We start from the raw sequence: 17,438 nt of genomic DNA, 5'->3' as shown, positions 1-17,438 counted from the left end.
TATTCTGTCTGCTCCGCTTTCCCGTGGTACATTAAAGGAGACAGGGAGCATGGGCCAAAGTTACCTCTGTCTGAAGAGAGGCCATTAAACTTCAAGGCTTACCTCACCACTCAAGAGTGCTATCAGAAGGCTTTGAGGGGAAATGAGGGCTTTTGGAGCTAAGATGCTGAGAAAGACTTATAGAATTTCCCTTGTAGGGTGGACAAGTATGAAGTTTGATTTATTAATCTGGTTTTTCTTTTATCAGTCTGTCAATCTATTTAACCATTTATCTGTTTTCCCTTCCATCCGTTCATAGTTCTGTTCGTTTTGTCCATCCGCTGTAGAAACTTGTGTATTTTTAAAAACAAGTAAAAACAACTCCTTAATATTAAGTCTAGAAGAGTATGGAATATTGCAATGAGAAATGTTTACAAACCAGAACTGGGTGATTAATTGATTATTATTTTTTTTTGTTTTGAAGTTTTCATTTTTTGGAGAATCTGAAACTTTTTCACCGTTGCACTTTTTGGGTTTTCATAGTTAACTGATGTCAGCACGCCATCTTGGTGGCCATCTTGTTTGACAAACCTGTTTAGAGCTTCTGTTTATTTGGAACTTGAATTCAGATCAACTCTACGACAAAATATTTTTTAATTACGAGATTAGTTGTAACATTTAATTTTCCTTTTGGATCAATTAAAGTATTTTTCAATTTAAATTAAATTTGAATAAAATTACAAGCATTCTGAACTCCCCCACAAAAAATAACAAAAGATTAATTTAACCAAACTTTTTTCTTGTAATTTTAAGATGTTCTTCTGGTAAAATTGCGTGTTTTATTTTGCAAATATTATGACTTTATTCTCGTAATTAAACAAAAATTCTCATAGCATCATCCTAATACTCCGTTACACAACTCACATAAGTGAGTTTTTGAAAATGTTTTCTGTCATTTCTAAACTAATTTCTAGAAAAGAAAGTGAGAAAAACAAAGCGTTTAAAATCAAACCCGGTATGACAAAAGACTTAGTTTTTATGCAACATCGCCCAGCTCTGTGACGAACACCATAAAAATTCTCTAATCAGTCATTAATCAGAGTTTGTCTTCTTTTGTGTCATTTCCCTTTCAGTTCTCCACCCCAACCCCACCCAGCTGGTCCAGAGCATGAACGACGGAGTCCGTCTGCCGTTCAACAGGCACAGTCGACCTCCCAACATTCCTTCTCCTCCTCCGCTCATTCCAACTAACAAGCCCACAGACAAGCCCTCCTTCATCCAGGGCGGCTCCATCTCCCAGGTAAGACACCCGGGTCTCTCCAAGTTGCTGATATTCTCCGTCTTCATGTTAAAATCTAATTCTCTAACAGGCTTCACGTGGACGGTTCCGTTTAAATTGGAAAATCTGGGTTTGTTTACCTCAGCGCGACCCACTCGTCCTTTTCAAATCCAATTTTATTTGCACATTTGTTCTACTTATGATTAGAGGCGTAATTGATGCTCCACTAATACAATATTCTTGTTGTATTAGCGTCCTCGGTTGGTTTTTCACCACATGAGGTAGTCGACAGCGTAACATAATCAGTGCATCAGGAGTTAAAAGATGATCGGTATCACTTGACACCACTTTATTATTCTGTTAGCCGCAGTGACCTGAACACGAGATGAACTGTTTGTCCTGTTTCTTATCCAGGGAACTCCTGGCACATATTTGCCCTCTCATGCCATCTACGGGCCAGAGGGGACGAAGAGCTCTGGAGGATCCATCTCTCTGGGGCTGCCACGGCAGATGGACCCCAACAAGCCCGGTAGGTCCAACGTTTGGCACATGACTACACAAACACACCAACATTGAGACCAAAAAAACACAAGATTATCTCTTCAAACTAACATCAGACTCAGATGAGATTATGTTTTAAAAATTAATCGTGATGAATCGATGATTAACATAATCGTCAATCGGTTTGATAATCGATTAATCATCAACTTGACTATAAAGACTAAAAAAAAAGGCTATTTGCTGAAAGGCAGCTTACTCACAGCAGTTATTAATCTACAACTGTACAAAGATTACACCTATTTTTTATCAGATGGATTTAAACAGCATGAAACAATAAGTGAGGAAACTTTGAATTCAGGTTGAACTGGATCTGTGATTTTTTTTTTTTTTTTTTTTGCATTAGGTGAATCTGGTTCAAATGGCAACCAGATTCCATTTGATCCAACTAACTTGGATCAAATGGATCCAAATTAGTCAAGATGACAAAAATAAAAAAGTCCCTTCAATCGCACTTCAGAAATCGGATGCCAAATTTAGCATTACCCAGTTTCATGATTGGTTGAATCTGTAGACAGTAAGACCCGGCTGATGTTCGAGCAGATAGGTTTATATTTTCTTCCCAGATGTTCAGAAAGTTTTAAAAAGTTTGGCAGAAGCAATCAAATCTGGGAAAAATAGGGACATAGGAACCCTGATTCATATGGTGGAAATATTCTTCCTTCATAGTTTGAGTACTTGTTCTGCGTCTGTCATCAGATGTCATATGACTTGTTAAATTTTCCACTTGAACTCTTCTTCTGTCCCGCCCAGCAGGAGCTGTGGTGTCCTCCATCCAGGACGGCAGAGGCAACCCGGCAAAGGTTGGTGAAGGCCTGGCTTTCAGAGGATCCATCACTCAGGTAATCAATTATTAAACAAATTATTTACACTTTATTGGTTCCACTGTGTGTGTTGGCATCCATTGAAGTAACTTTGTTTTGCTGTCAACGACACAGGGCACTCCAGCTCTGTCCCAGCCTAGCATAGCTGCTGACCTCCTGAAGGGCACAATCACAAAGCTGGCTACAGAGGACCTGGGCAGCCCAGATAAAGCCCGGGGGGAGCAGCTAGCTAAAGTCATTTATGAAGGCAAAAGTGGCCACATCCTCTCCTATGATGGTATGTAGATTTATTACTGTTGAAGTGCCTAATACCTGTATTTTTTCTGCCAAGCTTTAAAGCTGGATTTCTTTGTTTCCAATAGGTTTAAAGAATCCCAGGGAAAACACCAGAAGCCCCAGAACAGGGCATGACATGAAACGCACCCATGACATGATGGAGAGTCCCATGGGAAGAGCACACCATGGCAGGGAGGGCGCTCCATTCGAGGGTACTCTTCGTGTGTCACCGACTTTACCACTTCACTTTGGAAAAACACAATTTGTCGTGTTGTAACCGCAAACTTCAAGGCATTTCATTGGGATTTCATGTGACAGACAAACACAAGATAGCACATAATGGCAACTTGAATGGAAAATTATGAATGTCTTTTTAAAACATTGCAAATGAAATCCTATAAATTGTGGCTTTCAGACCCCTTTAATCTGTTACCCATAAAAAGTGCAACAAATGATCTGCACAGACCCACCACTCAGGGGAACATGTCCGAAATCTCTCCAGGGTAGACCTTTCCCAAATCCAGTTTATGTATAAAGCAATTCCTAAAAAAAAAAAAAAAAGAAAAGATTAAGTTTGCCCCAAGTGCTGCACAAAAATAAGACAAAGTGGTCACATAAAACGGATGTTTTAATTCTCATAAAATAGAAAAGAAAGACTGTCAAATCAAACTGGAACAAATGCTAGACAGGATGGCTTCCACTTATACGATGCACTACGTAGTACTAGTACAGGACATAAAATCCCAGTAAAATACACTGAGGCTCATGGCTGTAATGTAAGAAAGTGTAAGGGGTATTAATAGTGTGTGTCCTGGTTTGTATTTTTTGTTTCATGCGTGATATTTTCTTTCATTCCAGGTCTGATCAGTAGGGCTTTACCTAGAGAAGGGCATCCTGGCGACTCCAAGGAAAGAGCGCTGATCCCTGGATCCATTATGCAAGGTGGATGCCTGGAAAGCTTTCCACATTTGTAGTTCGCTGTGTCAAAAACAAAGCAAGGCTGGAGTAATTTTTATTTATTTGTCCATTTTTCTTTTAGGGACACCGAGAACTACCGCTGACGTGTATGAGGATGCGGTGAAATACGGGAAGCTGATAAAAACAGAAAGCCCGCCTATCCGAACATTCGAAGAGGCCATCGGCAAAGGCAAGCCCTACGAAGGAGTTAACACCATCAAAGAGAGGGGGCGCTCCATTCACGAAATCCCCAGACAGGACCAACCTGGACAGGACATGTGCAAGACTCCTGACCTGCCGGACAGGAGGGTGATAGAGGGATCCATGTCTCAGGTTTGTGGACAAAATTAACCCTTTATTGATCACTGATGTCCAGAGGGGCCATTTGCAGCCCTTGAACAGATTATTTTTAGCCCCTGACTGCAATTCAAGAATGATACAAGACTTTTTATTTTTAATTGAGGCAAAATTATCATAAATTAAAATCTTACAATAGAAAATATTGGCTACAACACAAAGTATTATATTTGTATCTACATTTTAGGCTCATTCTGCAGGATTTTTATGCTCCTTTTGTGGAGATTTTTGCATTTATTCTGTAAATTTAACACTTCAAGACTCCATAATTTATATTTTTATATATCTCTATATAATCAGGATTATTGCTTTCTTACTTTTACTCAAAAGTAAACGCTGCTGCAGCCAAATCTGCATCTCATTCATTTACTAAAATTGGCTGAATACTATAAGCATTTTCAAAGAAATAGTGACCTAAATGCTTTTTTTGGAGATCACAATTGACCAAATCTTTTTCCTTTTTTTTTTCAGTCAAGATATTAAAAATTTGGCAAAACTGGATGCCTTTCTTTTAGTGAGGCAAGCCTTCAGAACCTTTTTTCAGTTTTGGATCTGCAATAATTTACACATTTCCCAACAAAAATATTTATTTATTTTTATAAAATCAAAGTTCTGCAGCTTAATGTTTTGTTAAGAAGAAAAAAATGGGTTTTTTTTTCGCCTGCAAGTCTTTTTAACTTGACAATTTTGACCCATGTGACAAAAGTTTGGACACCCCTGTTTAAGATAAACAATTTGAGTTATAGCTGAAACAATTAATCAGGTTAATTGTGATTAATCGATTATTGAATATCAACTAGTTTAGTAATTGGTTAGTTGTTAACTATAGTTTATAGATTCAAAAAACATCCATTGGAGACCAAGAACAACATATTCAGAGTATCAATTACCCAAAACTGTACAAAATACATTTTGCATTTAAGATAAAAACACTTTTATCTGGAAATATGTTTTAGCCAAAGCTCCTCAATTGGCCTAATTTTAGCTTCAGCTGGTGCTAAAGGAATCCTCTGTCATTGCACTTCAGGCAATAAAATGTTTATTTTCTTATTTAAAAAGGGACTTGAGTTATTTGTTTATTTGCATTGTTTAATGTATTTGTAATATTGTATAAAAAAGGCTGTAGTGATTAAATGAAAAATCTGTAGAATTTGCCATTTATTTTATCCAATTAATTGATTACTAAAACAATCATTACTTACAGCCCTGAATTGAATTGAACTACTGAACTGCTTAATCACTGGTATTCTAGCTTATAGAGATGCACCTGTCATGCAGTAAATTCTTAAAAGCACCATGTAAATAGAAATATTTTCTCCTCTCTGCAACAGAGTTACTCCATGGGCCAGCCAACCATCAAACACAACGTCAAGTCCCTCATCACCAGCCCCAGCAAGCTTCCCCACAGCATGCCCCAGCTGGAGGCCATGGAGCGACCCAAGTACGAGGAGAGCAAGGCGGTGCGGCACTCTGTGGTCAACAGCACGGCCTCCGTCCTGCGCTCCACTCACCAGGAGGCCGGGAAATCCCAGCACAGCCCCAGCATGTATGAGGACGCCAGTGCTCGCAGGACCCCCGTCAACTACAGCACCAATCCCGTCTCCAGAGGATCCCCCATGCTGGGACGGGGCTCAGAGGGTAAGTCCCATAAAGGTTTTAGGGGCAAAGAATTTTGTTTACTCATGCTTTGTGTATTTAGTAGGAGTGGGAATTGTTTACTGTTTCACAAGTTTTGGGGCCACGATTCGATTCAAAATCAATTTTTGAGTTAAAAGCGATTATTCATAATGATTTCTGCTTTAATCTGTCGGTATGCAAGGGATCCTCATGTTGTGCTCCAGTCTGAGTAGGTAGGTTGACGAGTGGAGATGTTAACGCGTCACATTAAATATTAATCCAAGATTCACATATTTACGTTGTTCCTGAAGTGTAAAATCTTCATTTTACAAAGCTTGTACACGGTGAAGCTCATGTCAAACCAGTGACATGCAGTCAGAGGACACAGGGGAGGCTTTGCCTTACCTGTCATCATGGAAAAATAATATATAATAATAAGATAATTTATATTGCTATTTTCACCCTGTAGTTTGTACTATAAAGTACCTATTTTTTATTTAGAATAACCAATTCTGATTTTTTTTTTTTTTTTTTTCAAAATTGCTGGATTTTTGCATTTTCGCATAAAATCATCTCATTCTGGATCATTTGTTTGTCTTTAAGGGGGCATGAGTTCTGCCAAATCCGCCGCACATGACAGAAAGAGTGCCATGACCCCAACGCAGAGGGACAGCATCCCATCCAAATCGCCTGTGTCGGTGGGCGACCCCGTGGCCTCCCACAGCCCGTTCGACCCCCACCACCGGCCTTTGGTTCCCGGAGAGGTGTATCAGACCCACCTGCCCCCACACCTGGATCCCACCCTGGCCTTCCGCCACAGAGGCCTCGATCCTGGTACGTTGTTTTTAAACCGTTCTCACTTTTTTTTTTTTTTTTACTTCAGTTATAAATAGCTGTCAAAAGCAGATCAGGTTGCCTAATTCATAGGCATCCGGTCAACAGGATCTCTTTCAGTGATTGACGTCAGCAACAGCGATGAGTATTAGTGAGCCGTCTGTTCATATTCATTCATCTGTTTTTTTTTTTTTTTGTTGTTCTTTGTGTCCTGTAGCGTTCATGTTTCCCCGGCAACCCTCACCAACCGGCTACCACAACACCTACCAGCTGTATACCATGGAGAACACTCGGCAGACCATCCTCAACGATTACATCACGTCGCAGCAGATGCAAGTTATCCCTCGGCCCGACATGGCCAGAGGGCTGTCGCCGCGGGAACAACCCGTCGCCATCCCGTACCCGCCGCCTCCTCGAGGTAAGTCTCATCTGCCACAGAAGGCAGGGGGCTGTAGTATGCAGACTGTGTGCTTGTGAAGTAGTGGCTACCTTTTGCAGACGCCCAGAAGCAAATGACCTTTTTCTTCCTTTTTAATACAAATTGACAAATTCAGCCGATTTGCTCTTTTAAATTGGGGCTGCGACTCATTTGGCTCTTACTCAACTTATCGAGTGTGGTCATCAAAATCTCACATTTGCTGAGTGGTTGCTTCTTACAAGTTGACCACTATTCCACTCCGTGCAGCCCTGTTGCTCACTCATCAAGCGGGATTTGGGATGAAGGTGATGGGTTACAGCCAAGTGTCTACATACATTCAGAAATTGATGGATCGATTCTTGTTGTTCACCATTGGCCCTTTGCTTCTGTCTGTAAAAGGGATTATTGATCTAACCCAGATGCCTCCAACTATCCTGTTGCCTCACCCTGGGGGAACAGGTACTCCCACTTTGGAACGCGCCTACCTCTCTGGAGCTCAGCCCCCTTTCCCTCCTAGGCCTTTCAACTCAACTTCCATATCGCCAGGTGAGGACCCCTCCCAATCCTACACCCTGTTTTTCCCTTATCTCTACTGCCACCAACTCTGTGTTCCCCCTCGCACTCTTGGGGCGAGTCTCGACGGCGCAGAGAGGTTTAGGGTTACCGCAGTAACCGCTGGGATCGGTCTCATATGCAACTTCCAAGATGTTCTGATAGAATGTTTAGATTTTGATCGGAAGTTCTGGAAGACTTCAATACAGTGAACCCTCGTTTTTCGCAGGGATTAGGTTCCAAAAAGAACCCGTTATAGGCGAAATCCGTGAAGTAGTTACCTTTATTTTTTTTACAATTATTATACAGCATAATTAAATACTCTACATTGAAACCAAAGAACAAAAACTGTTTTCAGGCATAAGTATTTTTTTAACAAATAGAACGCTTTCTTACAAATAACTACAGTAAAATAATAATTTTAGTCATCAATACGAGGTACAGTAGGAGAAATTGTGACTCGCGTATTTCACTGTTCCTCTGACTGTGACGCTGTGGCCTGACTCCGCTCTCTAGTGTCTTTTTCTTCTAAAGCCTGTGGTGCAGGTGTGTTTTTTTGAGAGAAGCACATAGTTATTGGTATTTGTTGTTGCTCTTTTTTCTTCTGGGCAAAAATATTTGCCAAAATTTGCCAAGCTGTATATTGAAATACCGTAACGTTATTGGCACACAGGTAGAGAAGAAGCGCGGAGACTGTTTAGCCAATCAGGACGCAGAACACAATGCACTGTGGAAAAAAAAAACTGCACAAAAAACTCAGAGAAGCCGTGAAAGGTGAACCGCGTTATAGCGAGGGTTCACTGTATTTTCCATATGGCTGAGACAATTAATCACGATTAATCGATTATTGAAATAATCGTCTGCTAATTTAGTAATTGATTAATCGTTAACTGGAGTATACAGACTCAACAAAAAAGAAGCCATTTGGTGAAAAAATATATACATTTATACATTATATACATTTTTGCATTTAAGATAAAAACACCTTTGTCTGAAAATAGGTTAGGTTCAGATTTACTTAAGGAATGCAATGGTGTTACATTTTAGACAATGTAACACCATTTATTTTCTTATTTAAAAAAGACGCTGGATTTAAAAAAAATTTGTATCAGTTAATATATTTCTAAAACTGAATAAGAAATGTTTATGTGGCTAAATAAAATACCTGTAGAATGTGCCTTTTTTAAAAATTAAATCGATTAATCCTCAGAATTATCGATACATTAATCAATTACTAAAATAATTGTTAGTTTCCACTCTAATTCTTCATGTTTCTGGATTATTTCTGTCCAAATTCTGCTTTCACCCAAATGTGTAGATTCAGTGTAAATCACTAAGATGATCTGACTTCACAGCTTCATTTTAGATTTAAAATTTCTTCAGTTTATTTATGATTACTAGCTTGTTTAACTTGCTTCTGTTTTCAGAAAAAACCCAATCATAATCTTCTTCTTGTGACAACATTTAAAGTACCTGAACTTTCTAACAACAACTACATACCAACCGCATCCCGATGTGCACGGTCTGTTTTACTGAGCTGTAACACCAAATGTGCTTGTGTGTTTGTCTGTGTGCTGTGCCTTGAAAAAGTATTCATACCTGGGAAAATTTTCCACATTCAGTCACATTATAACCACAGACCTCATGTTTTTTATTGGTAGTTTATGTTTTAGACCAACACAAAGTGTCTGTCTGTGATTTGGAAGGAAAGTGTTGCATGTTTCTGTGTGCAAATTGCATCTAAAATGTGTTTTTCATTTCTATTCACTTTGTAGACCCACCTTTTACCGCAGTGAAAGCGGCAAGTGTTTTGTGGAATGCCAAGATCTAGGTCTGAACTTTGACTGGGCCATTCTAGCACAAGACCAATCTTTGGTCTGAATCATGGCTGTGTGTTTAGGGTTGTTCTCCACCTCAGTCTCACGTCTTCTGCAGCCTCCAGCAGGTTTTCTTCCAAGGTGGCTCTGTGTTTAGCTCCACTCCATCTTACTATCAGCTCTGACTAGCCTTTCTGTTACTACTGAAGAAAAAGAAAGTATCCACACAGCATGATGCTGCCTATAGAGGTCTGCACAGAACAGCTGCGTTTAGGATTTGATTAAATTGCACTCAGGTGGACTCTATTTAAATGTTCACAGGTAAATGTTCACCCAGTCCCCCGGTGCAGTGGACCAGTATTTAAACCATGACTTCAATCTGATGCATCATACACCATGCCAGGGGTGTGATGATGTCATGCAGGTATAACGTTTAAAGTTTTACGTGCATGTTGTTGTCCCTGTTCTGCTCAGGCCATCCAGTCCACCTTGCTGCTAATGCAGAGAGGGAGAGGGAGCAGCAGGAGAAGGAAAGGGAAAAGGAAAGGGAGCAACAGAGGGAGAGGGAACGGGAGATCAGAGAGCGGGAGCGCACTAATGAATACATGCGTGGAGGTGAGCTGCTTAGCAAGTCACGGCTCAGTGAGTAGTTTCGGAAGCAAAGCTGCAACTTTTGCCCTTTCTGCATCATTCAGGCGCCCTGGAGCAGCCGGGCCGGCCAGGGAGCCGAGGTTATCTGCATTCCCCTTCTCCGTCGCTCCGGACCCAGGATGTGGTCGTTCAGCAGCGGCCGAGCATCTTCCAGGGAAAAAGTGTCATCACCTCACTAATGTAAGCTCATAAAATTTGTAAATTCTTAAGACAGGGTTTGTATGGGTGCTTGAAATCCTTAAGAAATGCTTGAATTGCAGTCAGGTGTTTTTGAAAGGTTTTGGAAAGTGCTTGGTTTCTGTATGAAGACCTTGAAAGTCCAATGTTTTATTAAAAGCCTAAATTTGGAAAATCTTATTTACAGCTAAAACCAGGTATTTTTTTCAGTCACTGTCTGAAGTAAAATCAGACTAAACTTCTCTTGTTTTAGGTCAGTTAGATATTCCAAAATTATTTCTATTTTCTAAATGCCAGAAAACTTATCAAGAGCTTTTTTTTTTTTTTTTTTACATTTTCATTGTATAATATTTTTAAACATTTAATTTAAAAAGGGATATTATTTATCTTAAGATTTGTTTGGATTGTTTCAGTGTAATGAATATTTATTACTCCCTAATGGCTCAATGATTTATTGATCTGTGTAATTGAAATAAAGGTTGACATATTTTTTTTATATGTTAAGCAATTTTACTGAAATTGGGGGATTTTTTTTAAAATTAGTCAAATTTGTTCTCAAACCAGACAGGGGAATTCGGTCTATGAGAGAGACTTTTCAAAACATCAAGTTTAATTTTATTTTAGTTTACCTAGAATGTAGAAAATTATCACAAGACATTATTGTTAACAGTAATAAATGAAATTAATAACATGATAATAATTAAGTGAAGGTGTCTCCAAAGTGCTGTGCTGGAAAAGTTTGAAAGTTTTACCATAAATTTACATTAAATATACCTAAAATACTTGAATTTTATTTTAGTATGAACCCTTCTGAAAGAACTTACCAACTCCAAACATTAATACACGTTAAAGGTATTAAATCATCAATAGTTTTGTTTTAATATTGTAAAAATAAAACCTCAAACATACCATTAATTGAAAGTTTCATGTTTTCTATTGTTTTTTTGATCTGCAACGAAGTAAAATACCGTGAGAAGTCGTTAAGTTTCGACTATGCCAGTCAAGCTGTACCCCCAACATGATTTGCAAATTATTTAGAAAAAAAACAACCTTATATGTTATGTTATTTCCTCTTAGACCCCACCCGCCTGTGGTTACATCAGCGTCCCAGAGCAGCTCACGCTACAGCACAGCGGCCGACGCTCTGGCTGCGCTGGTGGACGCCGCGGCCTTAGTGGACGTCACCAAGGTCAAGGAGAGCAAACACGAGCGGGACGATGAAATGTCTTCATCGGCCGCGTCGCGGCGGGGGCCGATCCTCTCGGAGCAGCAGCAGGAAGCAGACAGGCGGTCGTTGCACTCGCCGTATAACGCCATGTCTCTGCCGGGCGGAAAGCCGCATCCGGCTTACGCCGAGGGCGTCGGGGGGAAGGAGAAGGGTCCTCAGACAAAGTCCCGCATCGAAGAGGAGCTTCGGACTCACGGAAAGACGACTATCACCGCCGCCAACTTCATCGACGTCATCATAACACGGCAGATAGCTTCAGACAAAGAGTCGCGGGAACGAGGCTCTCAGAGCTCCGACTCTTCAAGCAGCTGTGAGTGCCTTTAATGAGGATGGTCACACACCCTTAAGAATTTTTAAAATCATGTATCTAACATTAAAGCTTTATAGCTGCAGTATATAAATTTCTTTAAAAAATGTTTTTAAAAATTTGTTAAAACTGTCTCCATGTCATGACAGTTTGTTATGAGACAGATAATCTGTGAAAAGATTGATATCGTCCACCTCCACTTTGAGATATCATTGCTGTCTGAAGAAATGCACCTGACCAGAAACAACCAATCAGAGCCAGGAGGAGGGTCTTAGCGCTGTCACTCAATCTAATGTACTGCCACCTCAATGTATGTCCTAATGACAGAAAAACAACTTACCATTAAAGGAAAACCATTTATTCTCTGTCATCGGTGGTCTTGCTAACTAGCCTGAGCATTCACAACAGGCTATGCAAGCAGCAGCGGCGTAGTAGAGAGAAAGGAGGGCGGAGGAAAGTGATGAGCAGCGCCACATGGATGGTGATCAACAGCGCCAAGACCCTCCTCCTCTAACTCTGATTGGTTGTTTCTAGATAGCACTGGGAGAAGGCAGAGGAGGTTTTTTCCCCACAGATTCTGTCTCATACCAAACTGTGACACCTGAGAGACAGTTTCAACAAATATGTAAAAAAAAATATATTTTCATAAAAGTTACATTCTGCACCTTTTAAAATGTCTTAAATTCATTTTAAAATAGGTTGGCTTTAAATACATTAATTACAGGTTTCAAATTGTGTCTTGACAGAACTATTAAATCTCATATATATATATATATATTTTTTTTTCTCTCTCTGGACCTTTCTGTTAAGCAAAGGTTTGAGTCACATTAGGACGTCTAGCTGACTTTTTTGGTTCTATCGAGGGTTAATTCAAATTTATCAGCAGTTAAATGGACGAAGTTTGTACATTTCTGTGGAGATACATTTCTTATATTCCACTCATGATGGTCTTAAAAAGGTCTTGAGTGAATGATACCTGAATAAACTGTTAATTGAGATAACTTTAAATTCAAACATTAAGTCCACAAACATATCTCCTTTAGGATCCAATCTTCCCCTCCCTTTTATGTTCTTGTATGAAACGTAATTTCTTTTTTTGTTTATCCATGTTTACATTGCAGTGTCATCTAGTCGGTATGATAACACTGCTGGAGGAGCCATTGAGGTTATAAGTCCTGCTAATTCCCCAGTCCAGCCCCAGCAGGACAAAGCAGAAGACGGACAACAACAAGCAGCAGGTGTGAAGGCGATAAGTCTGAGAATGTCTCACCTTTTGCAAAGATAATATAAATATTTTATGGGAGATTCAGTAGTGAGGGCTTTGGGGAGCAAACCTTTATGTGGAAGACTTAGCGTCCTGTTATTCCAAACCAAGTTATTTTAGTCGCCTCCCTGCAGACGTGAAGCAGAAACTCATTTCCTGGATCTTGCTAACTCTTTTCTGTTTCATCATTTCATCATCACTATTTTAATTAGACGTTCCTGTTTCTGGTCACTCTTGCAGTTGCCATGCGGACCTACGACATGGGCCGGTACCGATCGTCTGCAGAGCCGCCGCAGCCCCCCTCCTCCCAGGCAGACAGCTACTCACAGGTCCCCAAAACCCACAGAGTCATGACCTTGGCAGACCATATTTCGGTAAGGGATCCGGTACAATTTTGTTGGTTTTTTTGCAAACAAAAATATAATCCAGGTATTCAATTCAAAACTACAAAAATGAAAATGTGTGCCATCTAGTGGACAAGATTTTAGTTGTATTTTTGGGCATTTGGTGTACTGTTTATGATTTATTGTGACAATTTATTATTGTGACAATTTAAAGCACGCACATTTATATCCTGCTCTGATATTCCTAGCTCGCACTTAGTTAACCAGATAAAGTCTTTGAGCAACTGGATATTGTTTCATAATGTCAACCTGTTTTGTTTGTGTGTCTTTCCCGGAAACCCAGCATATAATTACCCAAGACTTCGCCAGGAATCAAGACCCCCCTGTCTCTTCGTCAGCACCCACCACATTCCAGAGCTCCATCCCACCGGTGTCCTCTTCGGGTCGGGTCAAAGCCCCGAGCCGCTACAGTCCTGAGAACCAGCCTCCACACCACCAGAGACCCTCCAGTCGGGTTTCTCCAGAGAACGCCCCTGACAAATCCAGGGCCAGGTATGCAGAGTAAATACGTAGGATGGATTTCTACTCCTACAGAATGTCTAAGATATGTTTTTTCTGCATTCAGACCCGGCAAGTCTCCGGACCGAGGAGGCAGGCAGATGGAGAACTATGAACCCATCTCTCCCCCACAGGGGTACCAAGGCATGGACAAGCAGGAGGCGGGTGGGCCTCCGCCCCAAAGGCGAGACACTGACAACTCTGAGATCAGGTATGCAATTAGCACCTTTTATGTGAGATATTTTTAACTCACTAACAATTGCAGGCTTCATACAAAGAGTAAAATTGTCGGAACAGATCACGACTTCTTCTAGAGAAATGAGTGGGGAAAAAAACGCATTGACAAATTTCTGAAAATATCTTTTTGTTTTGCTTTAGAAGGAACATTTGATGGTACTGGCTTGACATGTACCGTATTTTCCGCACTATAAGGCGCACCACATTATAAGGCGCATAGAATAGACGCTACAGTAGAGGCTGGGGTTACGTTATGCATCCATTAGATGGAACTGCGCTAAAGGGAATGTCAACAAAATAGTCAGATAGGTCAGTCAAACTTTATTAATAGATTACAAACCAGCGTTCTGAAAACTCCGTTCATTCCCAAAATGAATAAACAGCTGTTTTATTATTTTCCCCGAGGTAAAGTAAGTGACGTGGTATTTTCGTGACACAGTTTATCTTTTAACAACAGCAAGGTATAACATATAGTGGAGGGGGAACTTTTCCTCGGTTCAATAAACACGTAAAAAACAGTCTGATACTGTTACGGTAAATCAAACGTTAGCGCAATCACAATATATATCCACTTCCGCACTTTTGATTCGTTCATGTTAAATTCTCTGGCTGCTGCTCTATTCCCGTGTTCAACTGTGTGACTGATCACCTTGAGTTTAAACTCTGCGTCGTAAGCATGTCTCTTAATAGGAGCCATTTTGGGGTCTTTACACAAAACCCAGCGTGCACCGCGCGCTTCTTCTTCTTCTACGGGGGAAAATGAAGTCGGCGGCTGCTTACCGTAGTTGCGAGACTTCTTGTGGCTCAATATTGGTCCATATATAAGGCGCACTGGGTTATAAGACGCACTCTCGGCTTTTGAGGAAATTAAAGGTTTTTAGGTGCGCCTTATAGTGCGGAAAATACGGTAGCTTGAAGTTATTTCTAGTTTCTTTTTTAAATTCTCACAGATGAACTGTTTCCTGTATCTGTAGTTGTTTTCTCTATGGAGCTGAAACTTTGTAGACTCCACTACAAAAACACAACATCTTGCCACGTATTTTTGGTCTAGTTTGTTTTCCAAATATGTTAATACCCTTGAAACAAGAAAAGCTAGCTTAACAGTAATTTTTCAGCATGATGTAGGAGCTCGTTTAACATAACATAAGACATTTTTCCCATGTTACATGTAAAATACTCTGATAGTAAAACAAGTACTTTTTCATCACGTTTAAGGAATTATTGACTTGCTGAAAATATACATTTAAATGATTTTAGACTTTTGATGTGTACTAAGATATTCGCACTAGAAACTAGACAAAAATACTTGGTAAGATTTTGTATTTTTGCAGTTTCGTTGCCTCAGCTGCTCTCTTCCCGCCTCCATGCTGTTCTAGGAGCGACTCACGGTCCCCAGGGAGTGTCAGCTACCTGCCTGCTTTCTTCACCAAACTGGAGAGCACTTCGCCCATGGTTAAATCCAAGAAGCAGGAAATCTTTCGTAAGTTGAACTCCACCTCTGGTGTTGGGGATTCTGACGTTGGTAAGTGGGTCTTCTCTTATCTTTTGTGTTTAAACTAAATAATTCTCTCTAGTTCTTCTCTCTCATTGTTCATGTCATAGTCTTATTTCATACTTGCGTTTGTTTTCATAATTTTTCTATCATATTGTAGGAAATGCTCAGCCTGGGACAGAGATTTTCAACCTGCCTGCTGTTACCAGCTCCAGTAAGCCAAAAAAAAAAATTCCAGAAGATCAGATACCTTCATTCTAGTTTCCATTTCCTTTCTCACTGCAGATTTGTTGTGTTGTAAACTGCAGGCAGCATCAACCTAAGGAATCAGTCGTTCAACGACCCGGCCAGTAACTTGGGCCTGGAGGACATCATCCGCAAGGCTTTAATGGGCAACTTGGAAGAGAGGCAGGAGGAGCACCAGGGAGGAGGAGGAGGAGCTGTTGTCATGAACAACGCATCCGGCACGGGCGGCGATACCCGACAGGAGGCCAGCCTGTCTCCCAGTATGGGTAGGTCAAAAACAGGAAAATTAACTCCACCATCTGAGACACAGTGATATTTATTAGTAACCCAGGTAAAGGTGTGTGAAAACTCTTAAAATAAAACCATTCCTCTGTCTGTAGGCTCCAGATTTGTGATTTGTTGCTTTTTGGAGAAACAGCTTTCAGTTTTTATGTTCCACTAATCTGGAATAAACTACAAGAAAACTGCAAACCTGCTGAAACATTGACTTCCTTTAAATAAAGGCTAAAAGCTCACCTAATTAGAGTTGCCTTTGACTCACAATAATTGAAACATTGATCAATATATTTGATGTATATTTACCTGGTGATTTTGATTTTAGAAAATGCAAAGTCTCTGGCTTGTTTCATAATTGGTGCCTGTGTGTTTTTCTGATGTAAAGCACTTTGAACTGTCTTATTGCTGAAATGTGCTAAACAAACAGGCCAGTAGACCAGTACTATATTGACAATAGCATAATAATGTAAGTTTGCCACAAAATTTTAATTTAGTAAACAACATTTAACACTGCAAGATGTTTTAAATATCCAAAATAAAGCAAAACGAAAACAATACATAAAAACCACACACAACCAAAACCATAAATAAAATTATGAATTATGATTATGAAGTCTCTGTAAACACAATTTCCTTTAAAAATATTAATCCTCAGAATGAAAATGATCAAGCTCATTTTAATTAATTAATTGCTTATCGTGACAGATTTGTATACAAACTTGACTTTCTGTGTGATAATCAACACATTTGAAAAGCAAATTTGACACTTTTGTGTTCAATAAAGTTCTGGGTTGGATCTTTCTAACGTTTGCAATTTGATGTACTCCTGCTATAAAAGAAGAATTTGATTTAAGGATTTCTGCGTCTCTATCTATGCTACAAACATGCTGCCGATTTATAAATAGCCGCCTGTTTGAATCCGCAGGGAAACAGAAGCAGGGCAAAGCAAACAGCCGGAAGTCCAAGTCACCTAACCTGGGTCAGGCCTACCCAGGAGGGGAGCGTCCGTCGTCAGTCCACTCTGACGGGGAATACCACAGACAAACCCAAGCACAGTGGACCTGGGAGGAGCGACCCCCGTCCACAGGTGAGCTGCTCATTTGTCTGAGAACATGATTACTGGTAAAATGAAACTTGAGGCTCCCACATACTTCATCTGAAGTCATGTGGCTCTGGACCGTTCGTATTCG

General features: G+C 40.1%; 1 protein-coding gene across 8 annotated transcripts in view; it reads left to right on the top strand.

Annotated features, from left to right (window-relative positions):
- The window catches only part of ncor1 (nuclear receptor corepressor 1), a 71,975-nt gene that overhangs the window by 51,211 nt on the left and 3,326 nt on the right, over positions 1-17,438 (top strand). For 3 of the 8 annotated variants that reach the window (XR_004340955.1, XM_032576041.1, XM_032576042.1), the window contains 22 exons: positions 1,113-1,279; positions 1,673-1,787; positions 2,570-2,658; positions 2,755-2,917; positions 3,003-3,128; positions 3,775-3,858; positions 3,956-4,206; positions 5,562-5,868; positions 6,451-6,681; positions 6,899-7,099; positions 7,499-7,645; positions 9,943-10,083; positions 10,164-10,299; positions 11,374-11,834; positions 12,953-13,069; positions 13,336-13,469; positions 13,783-13,991; positions 14,065-14,208; positions 15,566-15,756; positions 15,887-15,940; positions 16,035-16,238; positions 17,174-17,335. Coding sequence is in view for 7 of the 8 variants with exons in the window: in XM_032576041.1 (XP_032431932.1) it covers positions 1,113-1,279; positions 1,673-1,787; positions 2,570-2,658; positions 2,755-2,917; positions 3,003-3,128; positions 3,775-3,858; positions 3,956-4,206; positions 5,562-5,868; positions 6,451-6,681; positions 6,899-7,099; positions 7,499-7,645; positions 9,943-10,083; positions 10,164-10,299; positions 11,374-11,834; positions 12,953-13,069; positions 13,336-13,469; positions 13,783-13,991; positions 14,065-14,208; positions 15,566-15,756; positions 15,887-15,940; positions 16,035-16,238; positions 17,174-17,335 (3,834 nt within the window). In the remaining variant the exon portion in view is untranslated. The remainder of the gene's footprint in view (positions 1-1,112; positions 1,280-1,672; positions 1,788-2,569; positions 2,659-2,754; positions 2,918-3,002; positions 3,129-3,774; positions 3,859-3,955; positions 4,207-5,561; positions 5,869-6,450; positions 6,682-6,898; positions 7,100-7,498; positions 7,646-9,942; positions 10,084-10,163; positions 10,300-11,373; positions 11,835-12,952; positions 13,070-13,335; positions 13,470-13,782; positions 13,992-14,064; positions 14,209-15,565; positions 15,757-15,886; positions 15,941-16,034; positions 16,239-17,173; positions 17,336-17,438) is intronic. The other 5 variants (XM_032576043.1, XM_032576046.1, XM_032576045.1 and 2 more) reach the window with 5 other exon arrangements.

The sequence above is a fragment of the Xiphophorus hellerii genome, chromosome 11 (assembly GCF_003331165.1).
Source record: "Xiphophorus hellerii strain 12219 chromosome 11, Xiphophorus_hellerii-4.1, whole genome shotgun sequence".
Taxonomy (NCBI): domain Eukaryota; kingdom Metazoa; phylum Chordata; class Actinopteri; order Cyprinodontiformes; family Poeciliidae; genus Xiphophorus; species Xiphophorus hellerii.
The sequence above is the reverse complement of the archived record's forward strand: the minus strand, read 5'-3'. Positions and strand labels throughout refer to the sequence as shown.